This window comes from Brassica rapa, chromosome A02 (assembly GCF_000309985.2).
Source record: "Brassica rapa cultivar Chiifu-401-42 chromosome A02, CAAS_Brap_v3.01, whole genome shotgun sequence".
NCBI lineage: Eukaryota > Viridiplantae > Streptophyta > Magnoliopsida > Brassicales > Brassicaceae > Brassica > Brassica rapa.
This window is the reverse complement of record NC_024796.2, coordinates 18,945,244-18,960,698: the sequence shown is the minus strand read 5'-3', so window position 1 is coordinate 18,960,698 and position 15,455 is coordinate 18,945,244. Positions and strand designations below refer to the sequence as shown.

At 37.2% G+C, this 15,455-nt stretch overlaps 2 protein-coding genes across 2 annotated transcripts; one reads left to right on the top strand and one right to left on the bottom strand.

The window, feature by feature from the left end:
* Positions 1–1,502: 1,502 nt before the first annotated feature.
* Positions 1,503–3,814, top strand: LOC103849791 (small glutamine-rich tetratricopeptide repeat-containing protein). The gene is made up of 9 exons (XM_009126521.3): positions 1,503–1,698; positions 1,834–2,049; positions 2,119–2,255; positions 2,339–2,405; positions 2,514–2,613; positions 2,744–2,907; positions 3,058–3,104; positions 3,191–3,238; positions 3,310–3,814. Exons 1-9 carry the CDS (start codon positions 1,626–1,628, stop codon positions 3,634–3,636), a joined length of 1,179 nt encoding a protein of 392 aa, XP_009124769.1. The 5' UTR covers positions 1,503–1,625; the 3' UTR covers positions 3,637–3,814.
* On the bottom strand, positions 3,794–6,628 carry LOC103849792 (uncharacterized protein At4g08330, chloroplastic). The gene is made up of 2 exons (XM_009126523.3): positions 4,629–6,628; positions 3,794–4,365 (listed from the first exon to the last, which is right to left on the bottom strand). Exons 1-2 carry the CDS (start codon positions 4,733–4,735, stop codon positions 3,984–3,986), a joined length of 489 nt encoding a protein of 162 aa, XP_009124771.1. The 5' UTR covers positions 4,736–6,628; the 3' UTR covers positions 3,794–3,983.
* Between the last annotated feature and the right edge of the window lie 8,827 nt (positions 6,629–15,455).

The following is a 15,455-nucleotide window of genomic DNA, read 5'->3' as shown; positions in this document are numbered from 1 at the left end:
TTAATAATTTTGAATAATAAAGATTTGATAAAAATAAGTGTGTATTATAATTATATTTGTTTAATTTTAAGCTATTAAAATAAATTAAACAATCATAGTAACCATATAATAAAAATTTAAAAAATTATTTATATATTACATTTTGAATTTTTTAAAACGAGTATAAATTACTAAAACTATTAAAAAGTTTCACATTCAAATTTTGTGATCTATGATTTAAAAAATTTGTTATGACATGATACAAATAATTGAAAAATAATATAAGTTGAAAGTCTCATTTAATAAGTATCAAAAATAAAAGATATATAAATATATGTATCATTTTAAATTAAACTATATGCCATATAAAAATACATAAATATCGTAATTTTGAAATTTACTTAAAACATTTTTTTGATAAAAAAATAAAAAAAAATATTGACAACTTATTTTTTTAAAATATTATAAATGACTTAAACCATTATTGCCACAGTGGAAATTTTGTTATCACTAATTTAGACTTTTTCCTATAACAGATACAAATGATAAAAAACAAATATGACCAAAAAGCATCATCTAATAAATATTAATATTAACATATACCATATATATGTCACTATCATTTAAATTTAATTATATATCATATCAAATAGAAAAAATATTTTTTCGATTTATTAAATTTATTTATATGTTCGCACTAATTTAATTATATAAGTAGTAGATAATGACTTTTTAATTATTCAATATATATTTATTATTTCATAATATGCTATAAAGATATAACTAGATACTGACCCGCCCTTTCAAAAGACGGGTATTCTATCTATTAAAATGTCATTTTTCAATTTTAATATTATTTCTAATTAGATAAGGATGTGTTTCAATATTTTATTATCTAATATGGTTTTATTTTTATAAATTGTAATTCTAATTAGTGCGAGTATGTGTTTGAATAGTTTATTATCTAATATGGTTTTTATTTTTATAAATTGTAATGTAATATGTCAAAAAAAATTGTAATGTAATTTATTTGTTATTATTAAAATTGTTTATACATATAGGACTACAAATCCGTTGTTTGTTTAATTCTTAAATATATCACGTATATTAATTTGTTTATTTCTTAAATGTATAATCTCAATAAAAATAAAACAGGCTTTTTATGATTTGAAGTATAGATATTTTACACAAATTGGCATAATGGGTTAATATATTTGTTTATCTCTTAAATATATAATCTCTGTATAAAAAATAAAACAATCTTTTTAATGATTTTCACTAAATATATTTTAAACAAAATGGCCTAATGGGTTAACAATGGTTCAATTTGGACCTATCGAATGGGCTTTAAATTTCTGTAGATCATTAAAGATATTAAAAAATGTAATGGTATGTTTTGTAATATTTTTAAAAAGTCAGGGACATAATCCTAAGAAAGATTCTGCTTTAATAGTATAGATATATAAAACAATTTATATATATAATGTTCATTCCGCGCAAGGCGCGTGTCTTAACCTAGTAATAATTTATAACAAAACCGAGTTTTTTTTTTTTTTCCAAACTGAGTTTTCTATTTGCCTTCCTCGACAACACCTAAATCGGGGGTAAAAGGAGAAAAGGAAATAAATATAAGATTCTTCTCTCCAATGGCGAAACTAACGACGGAGTCTCCTGTCTGCCGAAAAATTGTGCATTCTTTCTTGGATTTTCTTGATTCCGGTAATCACCATCATCACTTGCCATCTAGGTTTTTTTTTTGTTTTCAGAACAATTCTTGAAGGGTTTGATAAGAGGTAAAGAAGCGATTCGGTGAAATTGGGGATTGAATTGTTTTCTTTTGGTATTTATTGCTAGTTCAAGTTGCTCCTGGTGTTGACGAGGAAGGGCTTGAGGTTGCTAAAGAATGCATAAAGGAAGCATTTAAGATCACTTCCGATTCTGCCAGGGACTATAACTCTAAACCCGTTTCGCTTGTTAGTATCTTCACTTCTCCTGTAGATGAGTCTAGTTCTTCATCAGCTCCTGACTTGTCCAACTCTGTGGATGCAAGCAAAGAACCTCTCTCTAAGGGTCAGTTATGGTTTACTTTTTTTGTTCATAATTTCATCATTCTCTTGTTGAACTTGTCTTGTTTTGCAGGAACTTGTAGAGATGAACTATTTGGCCAACTCTTTGGTGCGCTTGAGAAAGTTCGGTATTTCAATACCACGCCTAACGGAGTTGATGATCTTGCTCAGCTGGAGAAAGCAACCAAGATATTTCATGATGCTATCAGTGTTGGTTTTTGGTGTTTCCTTGTTGACTTTATTGATGTTTTTGCTTCCATTGGTAAACATGTTTCTTTATCTACATAATCCAGGAAATGGAAAGTTCTGGATGCCAGACATTTGATGCGAAAAGCTTGGCAGAAACATTCAAGTGCCAAGGTACTTGTGATGTTAACCTTCCCTAAAAGAGACACCTTGAAGTTTTATTTTTCTAAATGTTGTCTCATCTATTTCTTCGTAATCACTGGAGTTATTACCTCTGTTTAGGTAACAAGGCCATGCAGTCCCAGCAGTATCTGGAGGCAATCGAGCTGTATTCTTTTGCAATTGCACTCTCAGATAAAAACGCTGTTTTCTACTGCAACAGGTGAGTGATAAAAAAGCCTTAACTTCGTAGCTCTCTGGTTGTGTTTACTGCTTAATCTGATTTTTCTTAGCATGCTTTTAGATATATGTTCACTTCACCAAAAAATTTAAAGGAATTAATTATATATCAGGGCTGCTGCATATACCCAGATAAACATGTGCTCAGAAGCAATCAAGGACTGTCTTAAATCCATTGAGATAGATGCAAACTATAGTAAGGCTTACAGTCGCCTTGGGTTAGCATATTATGCTCAAGGAAAGTATGCTGATGCTATTGAGAAAGGCTTCAAGAAAGGTATTTATGTGTTCTTAGAATGAATTCAGCCTTCTCTATCAAGTTAGCATATTGTTTTCTTTCAAAGGGGCCGATTGCTTTAGAAAAAGTGCTAAAGCTTTCCTTTGTTACATTATTCCTGTGCAACCTTTTCATCACCACTTATGTCAGCTTTGGAGTTGGATCCGCATAATGAATCTGTCAAAGAAAACATCAGGGTCGGTTTTACTTTATTAATATATATCATATGATCATTCTGTAACTTAAATGAGACTGAAGACATCGATGTATTTGCAAAATATAGGTGGCTGAACAAAAACTAAGAGAAGAACAACGACAGAGACGTAATCAGGTAAATTATTATTTGCATGGATTAGTAGAAATAATACAAGAAACCAAAGGAACTAACGTTTTGTGGAGCAGAATACAAGCACGGGACGTAATCAAGATCCGGGAATGGGAGGGCAAGGAATACCTTCTCAGTTCTCAATGCCTTTAAACCCTGATATGATGAGCATGTTCATGAACATGGCGGGGAACGGAGGAGATGGTAACAGAAATGGTACAAATGAGCCTGAGATTCGTGTAGGCGGAAACATCAACATAGATCTTGGCGCTGCTGATCAAATGCCTGAAGAGTTTTCAGGTGCATTGCGATCAATGATGCAAATGTTTGGAGGATCACAGGAAGGCAACAATAACAATCCTCAAGGTACTAATGGTGCACATGGAAGACCATCTGGAAATTAAACCCTTAAAAGAGTCATGTGTGTTTCTAAAGTTATTATATGGTTTCTCAGTTTGTGCTCCATAGACTTTTTTAGGTTTTGAATTTTAACAGCAGACTGATGTAATGAAGTGATGTTATTACAAAATGATGTTCTAAGATTTTGGTATACATACATGATGAACATGAGCAAGTGAAATTCATATTTAACCTCAATATTCTCAGAAACAAAAAAAAAAAAAAAAAGGCAAATTGTTAAATTACTGTACAATTTGAGAAAGAAAGAAAAAGCCGAACCCACCTTATGAAAACAGTACTGATACTTTGAAGAATTTTCTACAATATACAGTTGTAGAAGAAACACACTCAGTCACAGAGAAGCAACACCGGAAGAAGGTTGAAGCGCACGAATTCTGATATCATACTTGGTAACAGTGTCAGTGACACCCTTCCTGGGCGATGAGTTTTGTGTTACGAGTGCGTACTCAGGAGGGGCCTTGTCATAAGAAGCATTGCCTATGTAGTTATTACATTGGCGACAGAGAAGCTTAGTCTTGCGTCTGAACAAACCCCAAGAGTATCTGGAGAAGTGAGGCATGCATTGGAACTCATCAACCTGGCTGAATCTCCCCTCGTCAATGTTGAAGAAGGATATGATTCCAGTCTTCATGGATTTCCCATACTTCGATCCAATTGATGATGTAATTCGATTGGTGGAGCTCAAGTTCAGCTCGTACCCACAAGATCCACAACTACAAGAAAGTTAAAAGACATTTGTTCCTTCTCTTTAAATAAGAAAACAACAAGAACATTGAGTTCCATATTACACATAAACTTCGATGCAACAATCAATCAAACAAAAGTTCATATTTACAAATAATTGCATTTATGGACTAATTAACATTTTTCATCAGTTTCAGTGAGAGAAGAACAAAACGAGCTTTATGATCAAATCAATCAACAGTGGAAACCCTAATAAAAAAGCATAAGATTCAAATACAAAGATACTTGTTACCTGTAATTGACATGTCTCATGGAAGATGAAGAAGAAAATGATGGAGAATACAAGTGGTTGCCACCAAATCCGCCGTCCTTGATACCCACCGACGCCGATCTGTCCATCGTCGCTCGAAATCAGGCAAAGCTTCCAAGACTTTCGTGACCGAGAAGAGTGGGGTTTGATTAATAGGTTGAAGAACGTGTCCCTCCCACTTGATTGATTCGGTGTGACTTAAAACTTTTTCACGCCTCCGATGTCGTGGTTTCAACTTTCTAGCAACGATCGAATTGAAGCAGTAAGAGTTCTAACTTGTAAATGTAACGAGAGACTGACCGGAGCAGTATTAGTTGTTACATTTTTATGCGTCTATATTTGTTTTTCATAATTAATTATATATTTTAGATGAGTCGTAATATGACTAATTGTATTCAAAAGACATCAGAACGAATCAGCTAATATGATTATTTTTGATACAAATATTCGAACTTGCTTTAGATTTCTTTGCTAATTAGATACTTTTAGATTCCTATACATGAGAACCAAACTCATCCAGACTCAGAATAATCCAACTCAAAATCAACACATAAATTTATAATATTCAAACGAGCAACACATACCTAAATGGATAGCCAATGTTTATGCCTAACTGATTTTATAAAATAATAAAAATGACGCAATCTATGTTTTTGGCTAAATTAAATGAAATAGAAAAAAGTTTTTAATTTAGTAAAATAATTATATGAAGTGAAAAACTAAGTGACAATAAATGTCATACATTTTTATTATTTTAATTTAAGATATTATTTTATTCATAAAAATATGTTTTTGAATTATGTTTTTGACTACGTAATTTTCCACCAATTGAAACTAAAATTAAAAGAAAAGTTTTAGTAAAACAAACTAAACCAAACGTTTAACCATATGCAAATTCCAATTATTTTATATTTTTGATTTTATAATTGGCACAAAATTAATGTTGATTAACTAATAAATAAAAATCCGCACTATTATTATTATGGTAATATAATTAATGTTGTGATGCATTGTTAAGGTAATATAATTAATGAAATTGGTAACTGGGTGAAATATAAAAAAATTATTAATGTAATTATATTAATGAAATTACTAAAAAGATACTATAATTTTATTTTATAGTCATATCCATGTTTCTAAACAGTGCTCATTTATCTATGATCAATGTTTCCAAACAGTACCAAAAAGTACTTCTGTTTTAATAATATATTGTATTTTAATTTTTTGTATCAAATGCATTTATGACTGTACTTTTCTGCTTTTGAGATTGATTTTTTTTGGAGGGAATTTATATTATTCCTTATTACCAATATTAACCCTACTCAACCACACATATATGTGCAGTGCAGACATAGAGCTAACTCACCCTCCGTTGTCCAGTTAAGCACGCTTCTGTAATAATGATGAAGTTCTTTTGAACCTTATCCAACACTACTTTCACTTTAGTGCAAAAACCGGAGAACACATTTAACTTATCTTTAGTTCCAAACTACTTCATCTCTTTCCTCTAGAAAAAGGTTGACCGAAATGATTTTTGCCGTCGGCAAAGAACCGGTCAGTGTTAGGTTCTTACCCATAGTTGTCTCGACTTGTTTTCTCATATGAATTCAAATTAATCGTATAAAACGATAACATTTAACTTAACACCATAGTTTTCTTGACTATACGATTGGTTTCTACTATTTCGTAAAACCAACATCGTACAAAAGGCGATTTCTCCGAAAGAAATCATAAAAATGTTTAGTCAAAAAAAACTCCCCAAAGGATCTAAAACGGGGCAAAAGCCCATGTCATGTCGCCAATCCTAGTTAGGATCGCCGCGATGGGCCATGGTTTGAAGAAACGTACCAGCCGGTCTTAGGTCCTTAAGGCAAGTATTCCATGGCCAAGATAGAAGGGTAAGGACATCAGGATGCTGAAACTTAACCAAACAAGGAGGGAAATAAGAATCAGTCAGCTGGATGAGTTGTACGGTACCTGGGTGATGCGTTTGGGAAGCTCGGTCAAGCTGGAAGAAGCTCGGGCAAGCTCAGACCAGGTTGTTCCAGTTTAAGTCAGGTCAACCCGATGGACAAATAGCTCACTCAGCTTGGTCTGCTGGGAGCCAGATCAACTTAGCTGGACGGAGTGTTCGGGTCTCGGGTAGTTGGACCGGGTCCGGGCCGGATGGCCGACCATGTGGGCTAGGGACTGATGGGTCTTTGGGCTAGGCTGTGGGCTATGTACAGAAGGCTTGGGTATCTGATTGGGCTCAGGACCGACCCAAGAAGGGGCAGTTATGGGCACTGGGGTGCAAGTGGCCAAGGTTGCAACCTTTCAGCCAAGTCATGCCCATTCGCCTAGCAAGTTGTACCTGTTCGTGTGTCAAGTCCTGGCCACCTCTTCTCTTTAAATATAGGCCCTCTCTGTCCATTGTAGACTTCAGTTTCGTGAGAAACAAAAGGAAAAGGCTGAATGGAAAGTGATAGAGAGAGATCGGCCATAAAAGGCTCGGTTGTTGTGGTTTAGTATCTCCGGTAACGAGAAGAGTTTAAGAGAGATGAGGCCGTGTGGTTATGGATACCAGAGGCAAAGAGAAAGGTCCGCAGAAGGACTCCAACCTCGTGTTTCAATCAACTACGGTCAGTGGACTAACCACCAACCCATCGGCTTAGACAATCGGACAGTCCGAACCAGTCTAGTCTTGGGCGGTTGGATTATGTCTTATTCTTTTTATTCCTTTTATCTTTTTCTTTCTTCTTCTTATGTATATTTTCGTGTCTATGGTGATGTGTTGGGATTGGTTATAACCGTGGTTTTGGTTGAGTAATGCGGTCGTGGCCCATAACTTTCGAGTTAGGCGAGCACATGATCTAAACCGGCCAAAGGTAATCCGATTGGTTTGGGGCGGTTCTGTTCTGTTGTGAACGTTTGCAACCCTTCCCTGAATAGTCACGATGGTTCATGTAATGTGTAGTAACAAGGCGTGGTCCTTTGGCCATAGGCCGGACACACGCACGGATCAGACAGTCCATATGGACGGTTAGATCAACGGTTGGGACATCTGAATTGGTACGTGAGTCTAAAGGGTACAAGTTCCCAAAGGATGTGAGTTCCAAACGGCGCCATTGGATCAAGGCTTTGGCTGATCCAAGTGGATAGTCCGCAGCTGCATAGACGGACGTTCGGACGGTTCGTTTAACCAGAGTGTTGTATCGCAAGGTCTGATCGGTTCCAAGGCAAACCAGATGGACTTGGGCCATTAATCGGTGGTATGGATCCAGGCCTTGGGCCGGATCAGGTAAGAAGGTCCATGAGCTTTTGGGCCAGATGTATAAATGGCCGATCGAACCTAGACCTTAACCGGACGGTTAAACGGGACTATGAATTGTTCTAGGCTTAGCCGATTGTTCTAAGATAGTCTTGATAGAGGTTTATGATTAGGAACTGGAACCAAACCATACATTGCTAGAATCGATGGTTAGGCTATCTGATTGTACTTGTATGATGGATTGTTGTTTCAGGAACTGAGGCTGATCGTGGTAAAGCCAAAGAGCCGTGAAGACTCTATCAGTGAGAGGGTGTGTGGCGTGTGGATAGATTGTGTTAGGAATGAACTCATAATAGCTTATAGAACACATTGCAACTTATGTATCAAATCTCATTTTCTTTAATAACACAAACGATTTATCTTATGTTTCTGTATACTATCTGGTAGATTGTTTATGAACCTTATATTTGAATATGATTTAGTAAAAAATAGACTTGAAAATGAATCAAACAAGCGAAAAATGTTTGAAAGTAAGACTTAAAGTTCAGTTGGGTCGAAAGGCCAGGAACGGGTCTTATAAGTTAGTATCAGAGCATGCTTGATTCTAGGATAGTTTGGGACCTTTGGTGATGTGCCGCAGTCCACATATCATTACATGGAACCAGCTCAGCATGGAGTTCAGGACGTTCTGAACATTTCAACCGAGGTTCATGTTTTTCATCATGCCAGACTTGACTTGGATCATGCAAGACTTGACTTGGATCATGCCAGACTTGACAAGGATCATGCCAGACTTGACTTGGATCATGCCAGACCTGACTTGGATCATGAGGTTTCACAAAATGGTCAAGACTTCTCTATTTTGGCTCGATTGGCTCGTACCGCATGTACCGACGACCGTGCTGATGATCTTTCTACCTTGTTCGATCCGATCATGGACTTTTCCTTTGAAAATTTCTCTAAGGCAGGGCTCCTTAAGCTATCAGAAGACTTGGGTTTTGTCGGAACGCAACTTGTCCGATCAGAACGCCCCGCGGCCTGAGCAGAACGTACCGCGGCCCTTGCTGATCGTGCCGCCAATGTGACTGTCCTTACCGCCTTGGACTTACCCGGTTCAGATGCATCTTGATGGAAGCCGATCAGTCACATTAATTAATTCTTCTCTTTATTTCCGTGTAATAACTAGATATAGATCTACTTTTCTATTTAATTCCTAGATCTACAAAACTCTATAAGTATGAAACTCTTTCATTTTAGTAAATGAGAAATCGTTTTTGTCAAAAGCTTTTGAGTTTAAACTCTTTTTTCTTCGTTTAAGAACTTGTCTTGTTTCTTGGTGTGTCATATCCAAGTAAACACTTCCTCAAATCGTTGGTCTTGTGAGTCATATCAAGCAACGACGAGAGATCCTTCATTTGGTGGACTTGTGAGTCATATCAAGCAACATCTGAATCCGGGAATATCAAAGGCCACTCCGCAACCATTGTGCGACCCTTCAATCCATCCAGTTCTCCATCTGGAGTTCATATCCAAATCTGATCCATTCGAGTAAGCCGATCTTAAGGTCCTTCAAGTGGTACCAGAGCCACTCGTTTGGTATATTCTAAATCATTCATCTTTCTCATCTTCCATTTTTAAATCATACAAAATTCTTCTTCTATCTATCTTGAATCTGGGCCCCTCATTACCATCCTCAATCTATCCAAAAAAAAAGATCTATCAAAAAAAAAGATCTATCAAAAAAAAAAGTAAAGTTTCAATTTTGATTTGTGGATTGGTGGTAGAAGAGAAAGCCTGCTGGCTGAAGAGAAATCCAGCCTTTGAGGTGGTTAAAACGGATTCCAAATAAAATAAAATAAATCTCTTATCTTTCTCTCTTAAGAAATTCCTTTTGTGCTTGCTTGGATTTTGTCCATTGGGATTCTTTGATTTGTTCTTCTTAGAACATTGAGTAGAAACTTGTGTGTGATCACCTAAATCTGAGAGAAACACTTGAGTGGGTGAGATTAAACACTTGAGAGTGTGATGTTTTATTTTCTAACTTTTGTGTTGAGATTTTCAGGTTATGATGTTTGGTCTTCAAAGGAAAAATATCAAGGAGAAATCGATTTTGTCTAAAGTTTTGAGTTAAACTTTTTGTTCTTCGTTTAAAGAAGTTGTTCTTAGTTTCTTGGTGAGTCATATCCAAGCAAACACCTTCCCTAAATCGTTGGTCTTGTGAGTCATATCAAACAACGGTTAGAGATTCTTCATTTGGTGGACTTGTGAGTCATATCAAGCACCATCTGAATCCGCGAATATCAAAGGCCACTCTGCAACCTTTGTGTGACCGTTCAATCCATCCAGTTCTCCATCTGGAGTTCATATCCAAATCTGATCCATTCGAGTGAGCCGATCTAAGGGTCCTTCAAGTGGTATCAGAGCCACTCGTTTGGTATCTTCTAAATCATTCATCTTTCTCATCATCCATTTCTAAATCATAAACAATTCTTCTTCTATCTATCTTGAATCCGGGCCCCTCATTACCATCCTCAATCAATCTAAGGATACTTCCTTACACAAAAATCTCTTCATTTTTCTTTCTCTTTTCTTTTTCCCACAATGTTTGTTTTGGGTTTTGACTGCTGATTTTTTACTGCCTATCATCCTTTGAACCAGTGAAAGAACTCTGAGTGACCATCTAAAATCGTGAGCTAAACACTTGAGAATGTGAGGATTTTTATTTGCTAACTTTGTTAAGTGTTTTCAGGATGTTTGGACTTCTCAAGAAATCAAAACCATAACAAGACGTCTACTTTCCTTTTAAAACTGTTTTTGAAAAAGAGCAATTGATTTTTGATAAGAAACAGTTTGCTTCTATTGAGTTTGACTTTGTGCAGAAACAAAGGAAGAGACAAAATAGGTGTGATTATGAGAAGTGGGTCAGAAGTGGTGATCGTCCCTTCACCAAAGCCAAGAGAAGCAACCATGATGTGCCTGATCAGAACGAGCTTCAGACTTATGCCAGCTTGGAAAAGATGTTGCATAAGGCGATTCATGTTGTCCGACAACTTAAAAGAAGGGAAACACCAACACTTCTTCTGCACCAAAACAGCAAAGTAATTCTTCTTCTCTTTCAAATTCCGATTTGAAAACTAATGTGTTGTCTTCTAATAAAAGCAAGGCTGTGAAAACCACAAGCAAGGCTCTTTTTACCAGGTGCTTCAAATGCCATAGGGTCGGTCATTATGCCAACAAGTGCCAAAAACAGAAATCGTTGGTGACTTTGGATAAAGTTGAAACCGAGCAAGAAAAGGAAGACCCTTTGCCAATTTTCGATGACTATGTACATGAACCAAAGGAAGGGTCAGATGGAGAGCAAAACTGTGGTCATCAAGAAGGATCTTCTTCCATTCACAAACCAGATCGAACTTAAGGTGAGCAACGTTCTGATTATGGTTTTTTTGCTTATAATCCTTTTCCTTTTAATGTTTCAGATTTGAGGACAAATCTTTTTGAAGAGGAAGGGAATGTTGTGCCCGGTTCGTGGATCAGTCCATTGGAGCCAACGAGCATGGAGATCAGGACGTTCTGAACAATTTGACCGAGGTTCGTTCATCCGACCGTACCGGACACATTGACCGAGCCGTCCTGCGTATGTCCCGATTGGAGCTTCGGCTGGAACCACGACCAGACGACCGATTTCCCCGTACTGAAGCTCATCTTCCCCGACCAACTCAACATTCAAAGACCCACGGTCGAGCCAGACTTGACTTGGACCATGCCAGACTTGACAAGGATCATGCCAGACTTGGCTTGGATCAAGCCATACTTAGCTTGGGTGGTGTAGAAACCGAAGACGGACATGCATTCTCATCCGGCGGACCATCTGGACAGTCCCGCAAGCGTCCTTATCTTTATCCCGTGCATCCATCTGGTTCGGATGAACCTGGACATCTTGACTAGTCTTCTCCATTTTCTGTTCCTTGACCAGATCTAGTCTTCTCCATTTTTTGTGCCTTGACCAGATCTAGTCTTTTCCATTTTCCGTGCATTGACTAGATCTAGTCAAATTTGTGTTTTCTATGCATTATTTTCCTACATTTCTATTAATTGTCTTTAACTACAAAACACTATAAATATGTAGTCCCTTTGATGAATAAAATCAGTTCAGTTTTGGTTGTTTATTTTCGATTCTTCTTTTCTCTGAGTGAGAGAGAATTCTTAGCTAGTTCATCGGTTTGAACCGGCTTGTTGGTTTGGTAGTCAGCCAATCATCTTTGTGTGTCGTTTGGTTGTCAGCCAACACACTACATTCGTTTTTAGGTGGTTAGCTTTAGATCGTGGGTATATCAAGAGTCATTCCACATCTCTTGATTATCCTTTCAATCCATCTCAGTTCCAGATCTGCCGTTTTCCTTCTTGAATCATATCCAGTACCCAGCTAAAGTGATCCTCCCTATCTTAGGGTTCTTCAGTCCACGGATCAAGACATGTGTTCAATCAGATGAGGGAGATTCATGATGTGCTTCATGCTTTTTTTTTCCATCATTTTTTTATAGATAGATCTTTTTTTTTTATAGATAGAGGATGGTAATGAGGGGTCCGGATTCAAGATAGATAGAAGAAGAAGATGATTTAGAAATGGAAGATGAGAAAGATGAATGATTTAGAAGATACCAAACGAGCGGCTCTGATACCACTTGAAGGACCCTAAGATCGGCTCACTGGAATGGATCAGATTTGGATATGAACTCCAGATTGAGAACTGGATGGATTGAAGGGTCGCACAATGGTTGCGGAGTGGCCTTTGATATTCCCGGATTCAGATGGTGCTTGATATGACTCACAAGTCCACCAAATGAAGAATCCCTCGTCGTTGCTTGATATAACTCACAAGACCAACGATTTGAAGAAGTGTTTACTTGGATATGACTCACCAAGAAACAAGACAAGTTCTTAAACGAAGAACAAAGAGTTTAAACTCAAAAGCTTTTGAAAAAAATGATTTTTTGATTTATTAAAATGAAAGAGTTTCATAATTATAGAGTTTCGTAGATCTAGGAATTAAATAGAAAATTAGATCTAGATCTAGATCTAGTCTTCAATACGGAAATAAAGAGATAATACTAGACAAGGTGACTGTTCGGCTTCTGTCCAGATTCATTGTATCCTGAAGCATGAACCGCGGTAAGGAGAAGGACGGATGGGGGACTGTCCGTACGAACCACCATGTCCATTTCATGAACCAGACTGGGCCAAGTGTGGCCTATGTCTCCAGAAAGGTGAAGGATCCTTGCCTTAGTGAGATTTCCAAAGGAAAAGTCCATGATCGGATCGAACAAGGTAGAGAGATCATCAGCACGGTCGTCGGTACATGCGGTACGAGCCAATCGAACCAAAAGAGAGGAGTCTCGATCATTTTGTGAAACCTCATGATCCAAGTCAGGTCTGGCATGATCCTTGTCAAGTCTGGCATGATCCATGTCAAGTCTGGCATGATCCACGTCAAGTCTGGCATGATGAAAAACATGAACCTCGGTGAAATGTTCAGAACGTCCTGAACTCCATGCTGAGCTGGTTCCATGTACTGATCCGTGGACTGCGGCACATCATTCCCTCCCTCTTCAAATGGATTTATCCTCAAATCCATTGTACCTGTATCAAAAGAGAATAAATCAGATACAAAGGATTTAAAATTCACGGAAAATTCAGTGAATGAAAAGTTTGGACAGAAACTTCCTTGGAGGTTTGAAATGGTTTCCCTCAAGTAAGTCCGGTTTCATGTTCCACGAACACAAGTCCTTAGGCATTCACGAGTGCTTCCTCTTCTTGGAAACTGATCATGCTTATCATCTTCATTCAAAACAACTAGAGAAACCACATCAAATCTGCGAAAGAAATAATCAAAGGGTTTCTCTATCTTTAAGACATCAAAATCAGAATCCATGCCCTTAGGATAATCATCAAGCACGTGGGCAAGTATCAAGCAAGTAAAATGATTGCCAAAAATTAGTTTATCAATCTCAAAATCAGGCCACGGTGTGAAACTGTTAGGAAAACAATGAGGCAATGCCAATTTCGAAAAATTCTCATCATGAATGGAATCAAATTGATTATTTGGCCTAAGAAAATTTGGTTCATGCCTTTTCCTAAACCAAATCTCTTTCAAAGCACAGCTCAATGGAAACAATTCATGAAAAGGTTTAAGTAAAATGTTTTTCAACCAAGTAAAGATTTGTTTTTACTTAGAAATTCTCAGATTCAAAACGTTTTCATGATGAGTAGAGACAATCAACCCATGATCCTTACAGTGCTTTTGGTTTGGATAGGAGGTTGACTGAGGAAACACCTTTGGTTCATTGAGGATCGGTTTTGGCTCAGGCCGCTTCTTTCTTGGACCTGAATCTCCTTTAGAAGTCTGGTACTCGCGGATAGACTCCAAATGATGTGCCCCAGTCCATGGACCAGACCGATCAGAACGTTCCAGACGTCCCAGCTGAGGTTCATCCTACCGATCAGATCAGACAGAATCGGGCCGTCTATCGGCTCGACCCGCGAACGTCCGGATTGGAGCTTTGTCTAGATCCTCGACCAGATGCTCGAACTGACCGAACCAGTACTCGACCTTCCCAACCATCTCGACAAGCCAAAGCCAACAGCCGTGCCAGACTTGACGTGGATCATGCCAGACTTGACTTGGATCATTCCAGACTTGACAAGGATCATGCTAGACTTGACTTGGATCATGAGGTTTCACAAAATAATCGAGACTTCTCTCTTTTGGCTCGATTGGCTCGTACCGTGATATCACTCAAATTACCCTTAAGAGTGTTACTCTCATCAAAAGCGGTTCAGATGTAGTACTTAGGGATCGAATCCACAAAGACTCTAGGATTACTTAACAGACTTAAATAATTAGAAATGAAGATAGACTAAAAGGTTTTAATAGTTTTAAAAGCAGTAAATGATAAATCGAAAACAATAGTGAAACGATAGATTGAATTGAAGTGGTTTCAAGAATAGGAAAGCATCTAGATTCAGGTAAATCTCAGGTATGAAATGCATGCATTTAGTTTAGACTAAAGGGTTTGATGGTTTTTGAACTAAACAATGATTTAACTGGATAGGTTATCTTCACTAGATCTCGGATCTCAACTGTCGAATTTTAATCTCGAGAGAGTGTCGATCGATGTGACTTGATGTTCATCGACCGATACACCTTTGTAACGATCGACCGACAGAATGATAGTTTCGTCGATCGATGGTTATTCTAGCGAGCTTTGCGAACGGGTTTAACTTGTTCTCTAACTTTCTCAGACCAACTGTCGTTGCGCCTGAGTTAGTTAGATCACGCAAGTGGGTTCAGGTATTGAGGGGAAACGGTTAGTTGGACTCAATTAATCCTAAGATCTAAAATGAAGGTGATCAATCTCAATTTTAGCATAAAGTTCACAAGTAATGAAAGAACAATCAAAACACCTTTTTAAATAGTCATATTAGCAGTACATAATTTCAACCATGGTGAAAAATCTAAATCTAACAATTGGTTTACTCAAACATATTCATGAGAGACAAAG